This window comes from Xiphophorus hellerii, chromosome 12 (genome assembly GCF_003331165.1).
Source record: "Xiphophorus hellerii strain 12219 chromosome 12, Xiphophorus_hellerii-4.1, whole genome shotgun sequence".
Lineage (NCBI taxonomy): Eukaryota > Metazoa > Chordata > Actinopteri > Cyprinodontiformes > Poeciliidae > Xiphophorus > Xiphophorus hellerii.
Genome location: NC_045683.1, coordinates 1576107 through 1592169, shown reverse-complemented (window position 1 = coordinate 1592169; position 16063 = coordinate 1576107). Strand labels below are relative to the sequence as shown.

Here is a 16063-nt window from a genome sequence, read left to right as displayed (position 1 = left end):
AAAGTGATCCTACGCCATCAGGCAGTGTTTTCAGATGACCAAGGCTGCATCAAGGGATTTAAGGCCAGGATTCGCATTAAGCCAAACACTGCACCAGTTTTCTGTAAAGCTCGCCCAGTTCCTTATGCACTAAAGGAAGCGGTAGAAAAAGAGTTGGACAGATTGGAAAAGGTGAAGGTGATTTCAAAGGTCGAGAAAAGTGAGTGGGCGTCTCCCATTGTTACAGTGCCTAAAACTGACAAAACCATTAGGATCTGTGGTGACTACAAGGTCAGCATAAATCAGTGCATTGAAGAGAAACATTATCCACTGCCTAATGCTGAAGACCTTTTTGCTACTTTGGCGGGAGGAACATCATTCAGTAAACTGGACCTTTCTCATGCCTACCAGCAGCTGGAGTTAGATGAAGAGTCAGAGAAGTATCTGGTTATCAACACCCACAAGGGTCTGTACAAGTACAGTCGCCTCAGCTATGGCGTTTCCAGTGCTCCTGCTATTTTTCAGTCTGTGATGGATCAGATTTTCCAAGGGATGGATCACGTGACCTGTTTTCTGGATGATATTCTCATCACTGCGTCATCGGAGAAGGAACATCTACAGAGGTTGGAAGAAGTTCTCACACGCCTGGAGAAGCATGGTGTGAGAGTTAAGCTTGCAAAGTGTCGTTTCCTTCAGAGCAGTGTGGAATATTTGGGACACATGATCGACAAAGATGGACTGCACCCCATGGAGGAAAAGGTTGCAGCCATAACAAAGGCACCAGAACCAACCAATGTCACTGAACTGAAGTCTTTTTTGGGTCTTCTGAATTACTACAGTCGATTTCTAAACAATCCATCTACCATCCTTCAGCCTCTCCACAACCTGTTGAGAAAAGATGAAACATGGATTTGGACAACAGCATGTACACAAGCATTTGAAGATGCAAAAAGACTACTGCTGCAGAACAAAGTGTTAGTGCATTATAGCACACGCCTGCCATTGAAATTAGCCTGTGATGCATCACCTTATGGGGTTGGTGCAGTCATTTCTCATATCTTGGAAAATGGAGAGGAAAGGCCGGTGGCATTTGCATCAAGAACGCTAACCGATGCTGAGCGGAAGTATGCCCAAATAGAGAAAGAGGCTCTTGCCATCATTTTTGGAGTCAAGAAATTCCACAAATATCTGTACGGAAGGAAATTCACGCTCGTAACAGATCACAAGCCATTGTTGACTATACTGGGACCAAAGTCAGCGGTGCCAACACTTGCTGCTTTGAGGATGCAACGCTGGGCTCTTATTCTGATGGCATATAACTATGACATTGAGTACAGAAGATCAGCTGAGCATGCAAATGCGGATGCGTTGTCACGTTTACCGCGGAACTCACCAGATAACACTGCAGAAGAAGGAAGCATCTTCTACTTCTCTCATGTGGAAGAACTACCAGTATTAGCAAAAGACATTGAGAAAGCGACTATGAAAGATCCGCTTCTCAGCAGAGTGTGGAGCTACACCATGAATGGGTGGCCAAATTATGTGCAGGATGAAACACTTAAACCTTATTTCATTCGCAGACAGGAACTGTCAGCAGAACAAGGATGTGTTCTTTGGGGACAACGTGTTATCATCCCACCAAGTTACCGACAGAAAGTGCTGAAAGACCTGCATCATGAACATCCAGGCATATGTCGTATGAAAGCTCTCGCCCGCAGTTACCTGTGGTGGCCAGGGTGTGACGGTGACATACAAGAACTGGTCCAAAGCTGTCAAATCTGTCAAGCTGTGCAGAAGTTACCAGCGGTTGCACCACTCCACCCGTGGAAATGGCCTGAAAGACCGTGGCAACGGATTCACATTGACTTCGCTGAAAAGGACAAACACTATTTCTTAGTGGTCATTGACAGTCATTCAAAATGGTTGGAAGTATTCCCGATGACATCCATCACGTCACACAATACCATTGAAATCTTGAGAAGGTTATTCTCTTCATATGGACTTCCAGAAGAACTTGTTTCAGACAATGGACCTCAGCTGGTGTCACAAGAATTCCGCCAGTTTTTGGAGTTAAACGGGATCCGTCACACAGCTGTTCCTGCATATCACCCTGCATCAAATGGAGCAGCAGAGAGGTCAGTACAAATCCTGAAACGATCTTTGATGAAAAATGTACTGGAGACAGATGGGAAGGCCACATTGCCACTCAGTCATCGATTGGCAAACTTCCTTATCATGTATCGCAGTACACCGCACACCGTGACAGGTTGCACACCAGCAGAGCTATTCCTGAAACGTCAGATCCGAACCCGTTTCAGTCTTCTCAAACCTGAACTTGCCCAACACATTAAACAGGGGCAGTTCAAGCAAAAGCGACATCATGATCGCAGAGCTCCATTTTTGCGCGTTTTTTCAGAAGGAGAGACTGTTCGTGTCCGAAATTTCAGAGGAGGGTTTGTGAAGTGGACCTGTGGAACAGTTCTGAAGAAGTTGGGAAGCGTCACTTATCGGATACAAGACGGACAGAGAACGCGCACCATACATGTCGACCACATGTTACCATGGAAACAAGATGTGGAGAAATCTCCAGTTATGTCTTCCCAAGTGCTCGTGGAGGAACCCGAAGAGATCTACCCGAGAGGAACCCTGACAGCATCACCTTTGCCTGCTGAATCACCTGGGCAGACAACAGAAGAACCCTCGGTATCAACCCCTAAAACAACCCAAAGCCCATCAGCGGAGCGCAGATACCCTGTGAGGCACAGAGTTCCTCCAAAGAGACTGAATCTTTGAAAATGTATAAAGTATGATTTAGTTACTGCTAGTTGATTTTTGAGGTAATAAAGCATTAAGTGCAGCCTAAATTGTTAAATTCTTAGTGAAGGCCATAGGGAATTTATTTACTGTTATTATGCATTTTTTCCTACATATTAGTTGCAGTAGAAATCTAAAAGGGAAGGAATGTAATAGAGTGGTTTGTTGCCCCTAGTGGTAGAAATACAGATATACCTGTTCTAGGTATAGTTCTTAGTAGGCCAACTTATTAGGTGGGGTTAGTCAGAAACCCCTGTACTGTAGTAGCTGTTCTGTTCCTGCGTTCCACCATTAAAAAGACTTCGTCTCCACATTCCCTCTGCTTGTTCTTTCCAACCCCAGAATATCACAAAGCTCATGTCCCGTCCAGTGCTTTTACGCTTCATCTCTCATCTGAAATCTGCATACCATTTTTTCTCAGATTATCCTGCCACTTCCTGGTTCACTCAGCTCGTTCTCTAGCTCACTCAGGTTCCAGGCTCAGATGCGTTCGTTCCATCTCGCTTCTGAACTAATCATCATAAAGCACCCTCCGGTTTCCCTTACGGATTCGTTAACACGGCCATCAGCACTTACAAGCCGCCCTGAAGCCACGGCTTTTTATAAAGGAACCAAACCCCCTCATCATCGCCTGGGTCCAAGTCAAGTAGTCGCACGGCACTTTTCAACTAGCCAGCCAAATCAATCAATCAAATTCCTATCGTATAGCATGTCGTAAATGGATTAACATAAATGCGCTTTAAGAGCTCAGGAAACCGTCCGATTCACATTTACCTTGATTGGTTCCTTGTACTCTCAAGCTGCATCAGCCGTTGTTGTAAGAGCTCACGTTCAGCGTTATGAAGTTATCGTTAGAGGCCGTTCAGAGCTGTTTATTCAAGAGACCGGGAGCGGGTCAACGAATAAAAGTAAGTTTTCTCCGCGTTCAAGCAGGATTCGTATATCCGAGCAACTTAAATTCAGGTATGACAATCTAAAGAGTTATCATCACGATAGTTTTTGCGGTTTATTTGTCGTCTCGCTGCCATCCGCTGGTACAAAAAAAAAAAAAAAAAAAAAAAAATTAACTCCATAGCAAGTGAAAATAATAGCTTCATTTGTCTCATCTTCCGTATTTCTCGTAGACCGCTCTCAGCTCTATTTAATAAATTTCGAACCAGAAATCTCTCCTCTCATCCCTTACCGGATGCTCGTGGCGGCTGTAGTATTTAAAGATCTCACTCAACAAAGCTTTTTAGCAGCAAGGTGTCTTCAGCGCAAGTGCTTTTATATCATAACAGCTCAAGAACCAAAGTCATGCATAGGGAAGCAACAAACAAAAGATATCAAGTCAAGTTCCATCATTAATTTTGTAATTGAGCATGTTTCCAATACATTCTAAACAGGCGGGTTTTAGTCGAGATTAATCAAAGTCGTGTTTCAGCTGTTTTAGGGTCTCCCGGGAGTTGCTCCAATCCGCGGGGTTTAGATGCTGAATGCTCCTTCTCTTTCTGGCCTGGTCCCGGGGTCGTAGAGCGGCTCAAACCGAAAGACCTCATGAGCCTGGGAGGTTGATGCTTTACGGCAGATCCTCATTGTTTCGTGGTGCCAAGTCGTTCAGTGATTTGCAAACTAACAACGGTATTTCAAAGTCAATTCTTTGGACAACAGGGAGCCAGTGTCGGGATCTTAAAACTGGCGTTTCGTGCTCCATCTTCCTGGTTTTAGCGAGAACGCGATCAGTAGTATTTCTGATCAGCTGCAGCGTTCGATTGATTTGTCGGAAAGACCCGCGAAGTCGCGTGGCAGTAACCAATGTAACTGAAGATAAACACATGGATGATGATCTAGATCTGGCGAGTCATTGTTCTTTATTCCAATAAGTGCAAAAAATTTTACATAATTTATATATGGGCATATATATATAAAAATCCCCAGTTCATCTTCAGCATTCTTTTCACGTAATGAGTATCTCTCCTCCGTGTTCGCAGCTTCCCTCAGTGCCAGACGAGCACTGCACGATCCACTGGTGGTGGTTGGTCAACCTCAGGCAAAAGTGCACACTCTTATGCAGCAATCGTGATGCATGTCCTTCCCCTCATCGTCCTTCACACTTTTATTTTCAGGTTCATTCTAGAATGATCTTGTCTTTCGCCCGTTTCCTCTAACGTCACCCTCTGAGTCTGATCCTAGCATCAGCATCCCACCTTCAGTAGCAGGCAGTTATTTTCTCACTCTAGTCTATTCATTCTCCCATCCTCTTTTGCTATCTCACAGCTAGCTTCCTTTCACCAGCTAACATATCTTTTCATAGCATCCACTTTACCTTTGTTCACCTTCATCTACCATCTTCTCGTCTCTTACTTCTATCTCTGCAATCATCTTCTAATTACTCCTCGAGACATAGCCCGTAAGCCCCTAGTTAGCCTAGCCCCTCCTGCCTCTAATTCTGAGCTTCGGCCCCGGCCTCAGCTCTTTTTGGGGGGATTTCATTCTCTATCAGTAATATCACTCCATAGTATCATTATTTCACCTCTACTGGCCTTCACCCATCAGCATTCCACCTTCTCTTGCCCCGCTGTGTCCCCGCTCACCCATAGTGATCACTCTTCTCCCAGCGGCACTTCTCCCTATGCCTCGAACCATTCCCAGCTGTCCTTCAGCCATCTGCCTCTCTCCTCTAATGCCTCGCTGCGCTTCCAGCTTGCTTCTTTTTCTAACCAGCTGCCCCTCATCCCTTGTCCTGTTCCTTCCTCTGCTGGTCCCTTCCATGTCTTCGTTACCTCCTAAGCCCTGCCGCTACCAGCTGGCTTCTTTTTCTAGCCAGCTGCCCCATATCCTTTTCCCTGCTCCATCTCCTCTATTCAATGCATCCCTTTATCTTAAGCCCTGCTCCCTCTATCCTATACCCTGCTTTAGTTAATGCTGGCGTTTTTTAACCAGCATCCCCCCATCATATGCCCTGCTCCCTCTATCCTACACCCCTCTTTAGTTAATGCTGGCGTTTTTCAACCAGCATCCCCTGTCTTATGCCCTGCTCCCCTCATCCTTCACCCTCCTTTAGTTAATGCTGGCGTTTTTTAACCAGCATCCCCTGTCTTATGCCCTGCTCCCCTCATCCTACACCCCTCTTTAGTTAATGCTGGCGTTTTTCAACCAGCATCCCCTGTCTTATGCCCTGCTCCCCTCATCCTACAACCCTCTTTAGTTAATGCTGGCGTTTTTTAAACCAGCATCCCCTCTTCTAAGCCCTGCTTCTATCCCTTCATTCTCACCCCACGCATTCCCCGCCGGCTTTCCTATCATCATGCCCTGCCGTGTCCTCTGCCAACTATCGCCAGCCCACGTCCATCCCACTAGTCCCGCAGCATTTCCAGCCGGCTCATCCTCCAGCATCCCTATGCCCTGCGTTCTGCTACTCCATGCCCCGTTGTGTCCTCAGCCGGCCGTCACCTCCCAACATCCCTTCCTCCCTTGTCCTGCCGTATCCCCAGCCGGCTCTCACACCACGTCCCTATGCCCTGTGTTTTGTGTATTCTACCGCCTCTTACCCTGCAGCATTCCCAGCTGGTCTTCACTTCCCGTCCTACTCTCCCTCTCCTTTAACTGTCATGTCACGTCCTTTACGTTATTAACTCGGTAGCCAAAGTCAGCGCAACTTCTTTCCCCCTTTTACTTTATGCCTTATATTCACGGCCTCGGCCCCGGCCTCGGCCTCTTTTTGGGGGATGACGTTCCTAACAGCATCGGGGATGCTCATCTGAAGCCTATCGCTAACGCTGCGATAACCGTTATCCCCAGCCGGGGCCCGAGCGCCAAAGACTTTAAATTCTGTTTGTCAATAAACTCTTCTAATTGTCTTCTCATCTCCGTCTGAGTCTCTCCAGATTGAAATGAAGCCTAGGCGCAAATTCAAACTGGAAGACTCTTTTATCCCCACCGGGACCCGTTAATTGAAGCGACCTGCCCACAATCGTCGACCTATCAACGCCGGACCAAGCCACGTCACGTCCAATCACCGACCAAGTCCCAGCTGATAAGGACCTTCATCCATGGTGTCCTTCGCTCTCCAGCCGAGCTCAACCCACCACCACCCCTTCTCCTCCATTCGCCCGGTCCTGAGGCCCGCACCCTTCTTCAACCTCCACCACCAGTGCCGGGCCCCGGGGGATGACGTTCCTAACAGCATCGGGGATGCTCATCTGAAGCCTATCGCTAACGCTGCGATAACCGTTATCCCCAGCCGGGGCCCGAGCGCCAAAGACTTTAAATTCTGTTTGTCAATAAACTCTTCTAATTGTCTTCTCATCTCCGTCTGAGTCTCTCCAGATTGAAATACTTAATTCACACTGAATAAGTTAACAAGTTGGATATTTTTAAATTTCCCCAAGAGTTACCTTTCATTGGTGTAACAAAAATAATAAATAGTTTTTCCATTTAGTTTGGAAAACTAAATAGCCTCTTGTTTGTATTATTTGTAGTTTAAGTATATTTATTATGATGCCAGCTTGGTGTTTTGGGCCTCTTGATGGTTCAGCCGCTTAAACCGCACTGAACAATATTATCGTTTCTCACGATAACTTCTGGGACAGTTTATCGTGCAGCAGCATTTGTTATCGTGACAGGCCCGCGGCTGAAGGCGCCCACCGCCTCCGAGCCTCACTGCGGCTGCTGGCGCGCTGACAATGACTTGAATGCTGATGATCGTGGAGATCAACAAAGGAGACAAGGAGAGAGGAGATGAAACGCTTCCTGAGCGCTGAGGAGAATGGAGAGCCGCTGACAGACTGCAGGGAGCTGTCACACAACCTCACCGCCTCCTCTTCCTCCTCCTCCTCCTCCTCAGCCCACAGACACGCGGCCCTGTCCTCGCTCCAGACCCGGGGACCAGGCGGCGGGTCGGAGCCGAGGAGATCCGCGCTGAAACGCAGCCGAGGCGGCCAGGAAGGACGAGCGGACCCGGAGGAGGCGGCGGCGGCGGATCATCCAGCGGCTCCGGGGTTCGTCGTTCAGCGGCGGCTGCAGCCTCAAGGACGCGGCGTCGGAGGAGCGGAAGGTGTGGAGATGATTTCAGCGGCCGGAAGGGACGCGGACGGGAACAATAACAGCAGCAGCATCTCTGAGCCTCCTGCGGGCAAAGTCAAGGAGGAGCGGAAGGGGAAGAACCTGATCCGGGGCTGGAAGAGGGACCGGGACGCCGCCGCTCCTCCCGCCCGGATCAGGAAGGAGAAGTCCGGCGACGATGGCGCGTCTCCTCCGCCTGCCGCCTTCCTGCCGGAGCATCACCTGGGACCCGGAACCGACTCCCGGATCCCCGCGGGAGACAGCAGCACCATCACCGGAGGCTCCGGGAAAACAGCGGCGGACTGTGGAGTAAAGAGCGGCGGAGGAGCTATTGTTGTCCGGCGGCTGCACGACGAGCCTCCGGCGGCCAAGAAACACAGAGGAGCCGAGAAGGTAGGCGTTTTATCACCCCGAGGCACAAAACAGGATTTATTTTAGCGATGCAATAAATAAATATAGTGAGGGATGCAGGTGTGAAGGCCACAAAGACACAAACGGAGCATCTTGATGTCCTTTTGTTGCTGCCCAGCTGCTGTCATTGTTCCCGGGCTGATCAGCACATATGTCTGATTTTCTCTTTCTTCTTCTTTTGGGGACATTTAGAAAAGGATGGATGCATGTTTTAACAAATCGTTTTCTCTGAATGCTTTGTTTGCTTTTTCCCATGTGGGAAAAATCCTCATGATGTCAAATTTATTCACATTTTATGTCATCAGCCCCCTTTTGTATCTTTATTTTTAAATTTTTTTTATAAAAAGGCTGACAGGTTGTGCTTCTGAAATTATTTTTGGGAGCTTTAAATAAGTCATCCAGAGGGAGAAGATGGAGGAAGATGAAGGGAAGGGTGGAGGGGTGAGGTGAGGAAAAGAGAGATGTATGATGGAGAGCGAGGAATTTGATTTGACAGCAGAGGACGCAGGCTGGAAGAGTCTGGCAGACAAAGAGGGAGGATGTCCAGGAGGAGTTTGTGTCTGCAGGAGAGACGCTGCTTTGTTTACGTGTTGATCTGAAGGCTTTTCTAAAAATCATTTCCTGCCATGGAGACTCTGAGCTCCACTCAGCTGTTTGGTGTTGGTTCAGTTCATGGCTGGACTGCAGCAGCTTTACGTCATCAAACGCTGAAAACTCTGGGTTTAACCGAGCCAACCCGACCGGGATCCTGTTGGATCCTCACTGCTAATGAGCAGCTTCTCATTTCTTATGGCTTTCAGCTCAGATTATAACAAATAATAAGATTTGCTGCTATAGCTATGCAGATGATACACTGCTCTTCATTACATTGTCACATATCAGCTAAAGTTGTTACCTGCTGCTGTTGTTGGATCAACCTTCCAGACCTCTCAGGTGTTCTGGTTCTGGTTCTGGTCTAAGCAGCATTCACTTTCTAAGCTCCACAAATCTGGGACAAATGTCTGTAACTCTAGACCAGGGGTGTCAAACTCCGGTCCTCGAGGGCCGGTGTCCTGCAACTTTTAGATGAGCCTCTGCTGCACCACACCTGAATAGAATAATTAGGTCATTAAGGCTCTGGAGAACTGATCTACACAAGGAGGAGGTAATTAAGCCATTTCATTCCACTGTTTTGTACCTGTGGCACATCTAAAAACTGCAGGACAGCGGCCCTCGAGGACTGGAGTTTGACACCTGTGCTCTAGACTAACACACACCTGGTTAGAGGTGATTGTGATACTATAGAGCATTGATCAATATATCAATCGATGATTGTAGTGATGGCACTTGACAAAATTACTGGTTTTCACAGTTGTTGACTAACTGATGTTTTTATGTTTTCACTCATGTTGCTGAAATGTGATGTACAAATAAATATGATTGATTGATTGATTGATTGGTATCTCTGGACCAATCTAGAGTCGGCATGTAGCTTCAGTCATTGCAGCTGTAAACTGGAGATCAGGATGAACTTTGACTGAACCTTCAGAGCAACATAAAGACCCTCACAAAGTCGGCCTTCTATCAGCTGAAGAACGTTTCCAGGATCAGAGGACGAATGTCTCAGCAGGATCTAGAGAAACTCATCCATGTGTTTATCTTTAGTCGTATTGATTCCTGCAGCAGCGTCTTCACAGGTCTGACTAACAAATCAATCCTCCAGCTGCAGCTGAGCCAGAATGCTGCTGCTGGCGTTCTGACTAAAACCAGGAAGATAGAACAAAACAGCCAGTTCTAAAGTCCCTCCACTGAGAGAAGAGACTTTGAAATACTGTTGTTAGTTTATAAATCACTATACATTAAAGATCTGCTGCTGTTGTATCAAAAACTGGAACATTAATTAATTCTGGTCTGGATTACAACGTTTTATTATTTCACTTTATTTTGCTACTGCAGGGTAATATATATTGTGTTTTTGAAGAGCCTTGTTGCTGGAATGTGTTATGCTAATAAACTTGATTTGTTTTTGTGGAAAAGATGTTAATGTGTTTAGGAACGGTCATTAAGGACAGGAAACATCTGAGGAAACGACTGAATTAGGTTCAGATATGGCCAACTTCTTAAAAACCGCAGGAAAGTGAAGAACAATCGTCTTCAGGGAAGGAATGTGGTTGAGAAAAATCTGAAATGTTAAATAATTTCCACACAATGTGAAGTGAAGTCAGTGGGTTGGGCTGTGTGAGAACCACTGATCAGTGAGGCGAACCAGAGGAAAACACTAGTATTGGTCTCTGCTGCTGTTCGTTTTAATCTTATTTATTAGAATTTATTTCTCTGCTTGTGTGACCCTGAAACAATTACTGTGAAAATAATTGAGCCTCTACTGGGTAGGAAATGACAAACTTTTGGTATTTTCAGTTTTTTAAAGGACATTTAAGTCTGAGCTAAAAGATATTTTTTGTCATAAAACCTCCAGGTGAACAACCGATCCATCAGGTTTGAGTAAACATGGTGTAATAAAAGACACCATGCAGTCAGTAATTGAGAAAACAATGAACGAACATGACATTTTGATGAGTGCGGCTATCAAAATCAATCAACATCAAATATGTTTAATTTATTATGGTTCAAAAAGTCAAGTCAACATTGAGTTAAATGAGGTATTTATCATTTTGACTCTAAACATAAGGCCTGTTGCAGTTTCTCTGGATAATGAAACGTTTTCTCTGGTTAATAAATCGCAGCAACGTCTCCATCTTTGTTACGTTGATGTGGTGGATTGTTTGGGTCTCCTGTTAGCCGCAGCTGATTAAAAACAATAGTAACCGTTAACAAGCATGTTAGCATCTGGAATGATATGATGACCTGCACTGATGCTGACCCTGTCCAAACCTGCAGCTCAGAGGGGGAACATGCTAGTTAGCAACATCTACTTCCTGTTTATTAGAGGCCATGTGTAGCGTTAGCATCTGATGAAATCACGCTTTGTGTAGCCTGGTGGAGTCGCTCCAAACTAGAAGATGGAAACTCAGCTACTTTGCTTGTTTTTTTGTTTGTTTTTGCGACATTTTAACTCAAACACTCATTTTAAAGTATCGCCTTAGAAACGGTTCTAAATTCAAAGTAACTTCTTCAAACTTACAATTTAAAAAGTCACTTGACTTTGTTTTGGGTTTTTCAAATAATAATAATAATAATTAAAAAAAACAATCAATGTGCTAAAGGAGAGATGAAAATAAATTAGCCAAATAAACGATGAAGAGACGTACTGATCCGCGCTGAGAGGAATAAAATAATCCAGCTGCTGCTGAGGCTCCGGCTTTCATCTGCTTGACAACAAGATGCTGGAGTTAGCTGGAGTTAGGTGGAGTTAGGTGGAGTTAGCTGGAGTTAGGTGGAGTTAGCTGGAGTTAGGTGGAGTTAGCTGGAGTTAGGTGGAGTTAGCTGGAGTTAGCTGGAGTTAGGTGGAGTTAGCTGGAGTTAGGTGGAGTTAGCTGGAGTTAGCTGGAGTTAGCTGTGAGCGGCTGCTTTGCCTCCCTGTCCGTCCGTCTGTCAGGCCGGTCCGGCAGGCTGCAGCGGGAAGGAGAGCCGGTCGCAGCGGACTTTAATAAAATCTTCTCAGCTGCTCTTCTACGCTCGCTAAAATGATTTGGTTTTTCTTTCTGTGAAACTCGGCTGAGACAATCCGAGTTTGGATCTGTTTGGTGGCGTTGCTGTGATTTGAAAGTGATTTCCAAGCTAATCTACAGGTAGCAAACATTTGACTGCAGAGTGTCTTCAACTGTAGGAAAAATAAACGCGATATAAACAGAACCAGTCAGCTGAGTGAGTCCTCTACATGAATTATTCACATTTCTTCATTTCCATTCAGAATCGCTCTTTTCTCTCCTGCTTTTCTTCTCCTTGCTAACCTGTTAGCATGTTAGCATCTCATTAAGATTGAAGATGGAGGACTTCAAACCCAACAAAGTAGTTCTTACCAACTAACCTGCTGAGGAAGCAAAAACCAAAACATTATTTTATTTAAAGTAAAGACTAAAGAGAATTTAAAAACCAAACCTGCCTACATGCTGAACTCAAAGCTACAGTAAATACAGAAAGTCTAAACGTTTGAAAAACCATTAAAAATACAAACTTCTTCACATAAATATTTTTTTACTTGTAAATAGGCCTGTGACAATAAATTAAAATGAGCTGAATAATTTCCATTTGGTTTATTTATTGTTTTTCTCTTTCTACCAAAAATTGGTTGGTAAAAGTTTTCAGTTTGGTGTTTTGGTCTCAATAATCCTTTTTTTTGAAAGAAACATCATAATTCATTTTATTTGTCTCTTGTTTTTCTTGTTTTATTTATTTTGGATGTTTTCCAGTTCAAATGTTCACTAGAATTTAAAGTTTATTGTTCTTTGATAATGTGTTCTTGCATTATTATACCATTACCAATACACAATATTATCGTTTATCCCAATAACTTCTGGTTTGAATTTATGAGCCAGTAAAATGTGTCATCATGCTTATAACAGTCCTTGTACTTTTCACTCCTTGACAACACAGCTTTGATTTTATCTAACATTTAACATCATGGATGGATTTTCACTCAGGGAAATGAGTGAAAATCCTTCAAATGAGAGGAAAGTAAACATATCTGGTCTTTATTCTGTTTTTGTTCTGACAATATTTACATTTCTCAACAGTAGCTTCATACCTTCTGAATTGTTTTGTAAATGTTGACGTCTTAAACATTATAAACCATCTAGAAAAACACCAGAAATCTTTTGAATGATGCATTCTGCTTAGTAACACCCTGATTATCATTCATGTTTTAGAAAGCCTGATTATTATATGAAAACAAAAGCATGAGATGGAAGTTAAACACCTTTAGGTGATAATAAACCTAAAACAGGAATAAAATGTGTAAATTCCTCCAGCTTCTAGAGTAAACCCGCCGTTATTTTCGCTTCTTGTTTGCCTGGTTGATGTTTTCATTCGTCAGACGTCGCCTGGGCTTCACCTGAGGCTCATAATCTGCAACTTTCATTTTCATCCTCAGACTGTTATCTAACAGGAAGCCAGATGTCTTTTCCAAACGCGCGTCTGATTTTCTGCAGCTGCGAAACGCCTGGATGTAGATTCCAGACCGTCGGAGATCTGACTCATCCCTCTCGCTCGGAGAGATTTCACAAGCTGGGAGAGTTGATTTAAAACGGGGACAAAGCCTGATGTCACCGCGTCAAAGCAGATAAATCTGACTCGACGCTTCTTTTGTTATATTTCAGCACCAGAAAAGATGAAAAGCAGAGATATCGTCCAAATTTCTGTAAAAATAACCACATCTGGTGGTGGAATATGAACCTCCTGTCAGCTCAGATGGAGGAGGAATCAGGAATAAATTGGCGCCACTAAGAAAAACAGGAGAAATGTCAGCATGTTGAATTTAGCAGGATGATAAAAGCTGATAGGAAAAGAGAGAAATGTGAAAATAAAACAACTGGAGGAGTATCTTTAGTTCCTATTTATGGGATTTTCTAAAGTTTCATGTTGTGTATTTAGTGCTTTCTTGCATCCAGATTATTTTATTGTTTATTTTTTGAATTATTTTTTAGTTCCTTTTCCTTCTTCCTTCATTCCTGTTGACTGAGTCTCAGTTTTCTTATTTCTCCTGAATTAACAGGCTGATTTTTTGTAAAGTAAGGTGCACATTTTGGAAAACGTGTTGCAGAGACGACCAGATTGCTAATCCCAAATTAGCTGCTTTACAGTTTTTGATTGTTTTATTTAAGATCTCTGCAAAATCCAACATTTCTTTTATCTACAGGAATTACAGCACATATAGTGGCACAAACATTTGTTCTTGTTTTCCTCAAACGGTGGAGCGATTCACAATCTGGTAGCAAATCACAAACAGTTTCATCACTTTGGATTCTCACATTCTGTTGATTTTCTAACATTAGAGAGATTCAGCTGCTGAATCAAAACCGATGAATGTGAGCAGAGTTAGCATTTGGCTGGGTGGGTGGAAACAGGATGAGCCGTGCGAACAAAACAAAACAACGTTCTTCTAAACAACTTTCCTGGAACTTGCAGTTTGCTTTCTTTACCGAATACTTTACAGAGCATGCAGAAGCTTAACTGGTACTTTCCCCAAAGTTACAGGTTCTTTTCCACCAGTTTACTGGTTAATTTCCAGAACTAATTCAAAATTTACAAGGTTTCTTAAATATTCGTAGTAAATTCCAGAATAACAGCTCACTTTCCCTCAACTTACACATCATTTCTTATATGTTACTTTTCCTGAAATTACAGCGTAACTTTTTGGAAGGTGTAAATTTTGGAAGATATGTTGCAAGAAATACCAAGACTGCTAATAAAAATGTAGCTTCTTTACAGTTCTTCATGGTTTTATCTTAAAATCTCTGCACAACGAATTCAGATCCTTTTCTTGAGTTTTCTGGATAAATTCCTGATTTCCTTCCCTTTCATTTCCTCTCAAATTACAAATTGTTGTGCTTGGACTCACTGGGAAACTTTTTGCAAAGTATGCTGTAAACTGTGGAAGATATTTTTTGAGTAAACTATAAGTTTTATTGTTTCTTAAAAAGCAATAATAAATTCCAGCTTGTAATTAACGAATGTTCCTGACATTTTACAATAATCTTTCTAGTGTAGATTTTGAAATAACTCTGTGTTTATTTCACCTTTTTTGAGTTTAGTTGTGATAGTAACTAACCTTAGAGCGAGCTTTTGTGTTTTAAAGCTTTCCAAAAAGTATTTTAAATTCGTCTAGAAGTGTTCAAATTCTTTCATTTCTGCACATAATCGAGATAATTATTCATTTTCAGTTGTTTGTTTGTGTGAGTATAAAAAAAACGATGTTTGTTGTATAAAAATAATCTGAGAGCAGCAGAAAGGGCCGGCTGCGCTGAAGGCTGTTTATTCCTGAGAGTTCCTGATCCTGGTTAATATTTATACTTCCTGATTCCTCGGCGTTAATTGTTCTTTCTGTCCGACTGCGAGGCGTTTTTCTGTGGCTGTGATTGACGGGAAGTTATTGGTTTCAAAAAATGGAAATCAGGCCGGCAGAGAGCAGCAGGAGGCTCCCTGGTGGATTTCAGAGAAAAGCCGAAGCTTCAGATGTTTTTCAAAATGAGCGAATGACCTTGAAAGAATGTATTTTCTCCTTTTCTTTGAATAACTCTTTTCACCTCTCCTGTGAATATAATTTAGCTCTTCAGGTTTAACACTAGCAGATTTAACAGGGGAAGCTCAGGAATTGAGATTTTATTTTTAAAAACAATCACTTGTATTTTGGTGAAGACATCGATCTCTCCGCTGTTTTCTGATGTAGATTGTTTTTCTTTTAATGGGAGGAAACGCCTGAAAAACAGGAATTTAACAAGATCCGTCGAGCTGGACGAGACTTTGATGAACGGCCGAGCTTTTCCAGAGCTTACAGTAAACTCAGGCTAATGCAATCCTCTAGCAGGTCAAAAGGTTATGGCTGTTTCTATAGAGTGGAATATTTTTACCACTTACTACACAGAAAGAGATGCTTAAATTAGCTAATAAGCCACGACCTCTGCTAATAGCAGCAGTATCTAATCAACCGCTGCAGTGTTAGCTTAGCAAGTAGCCGTGGTAGCTAATCCACCACAGCAATCACTTATCAATAATCACAAACTAAACATTAAGCCTAAAAACATAAAACTGTAACAGACTGAATGTTTGTTTTTTAGTGTTGAATCTTGAAACATGAAGTGGCGCTGTCGACGGTTGTTATGGCAACAAGTCTGTGTGTAGCATAACTGACACAGAGAGTGAAAAAAGTGCACTATTTCTG

General features: G+C 43.4%; 1 protein-coding gene across 3 annotated transcripts in view; it reads left to right on the top strand.

Moving 5' to 3' along the window:
* The first annotated feature begins 7107 nt into the window (after window positions 1–7107).
* znf608 (zinc finger protein 608) overlaps window positions 7108–16063 on the top strand; it is a 39012-nt gene continuing 30056 nt past the window's right edge. For all 3 annotated transcript variants that reach the window (XM_032578695.1, XM_032578694.1, XM_032578693.1), the window contains exon 1: window positions 7108–8229. In XM_032578695.1, coding sequence (XP_032434586.1) covers window positions 7513–8229 — 717 coding nt within the window. In that variant the 5' untranslated portion in view covers window positions 7108–7512. The remainder of the gene's footprint in view (window positions 8230–16063) is intronic.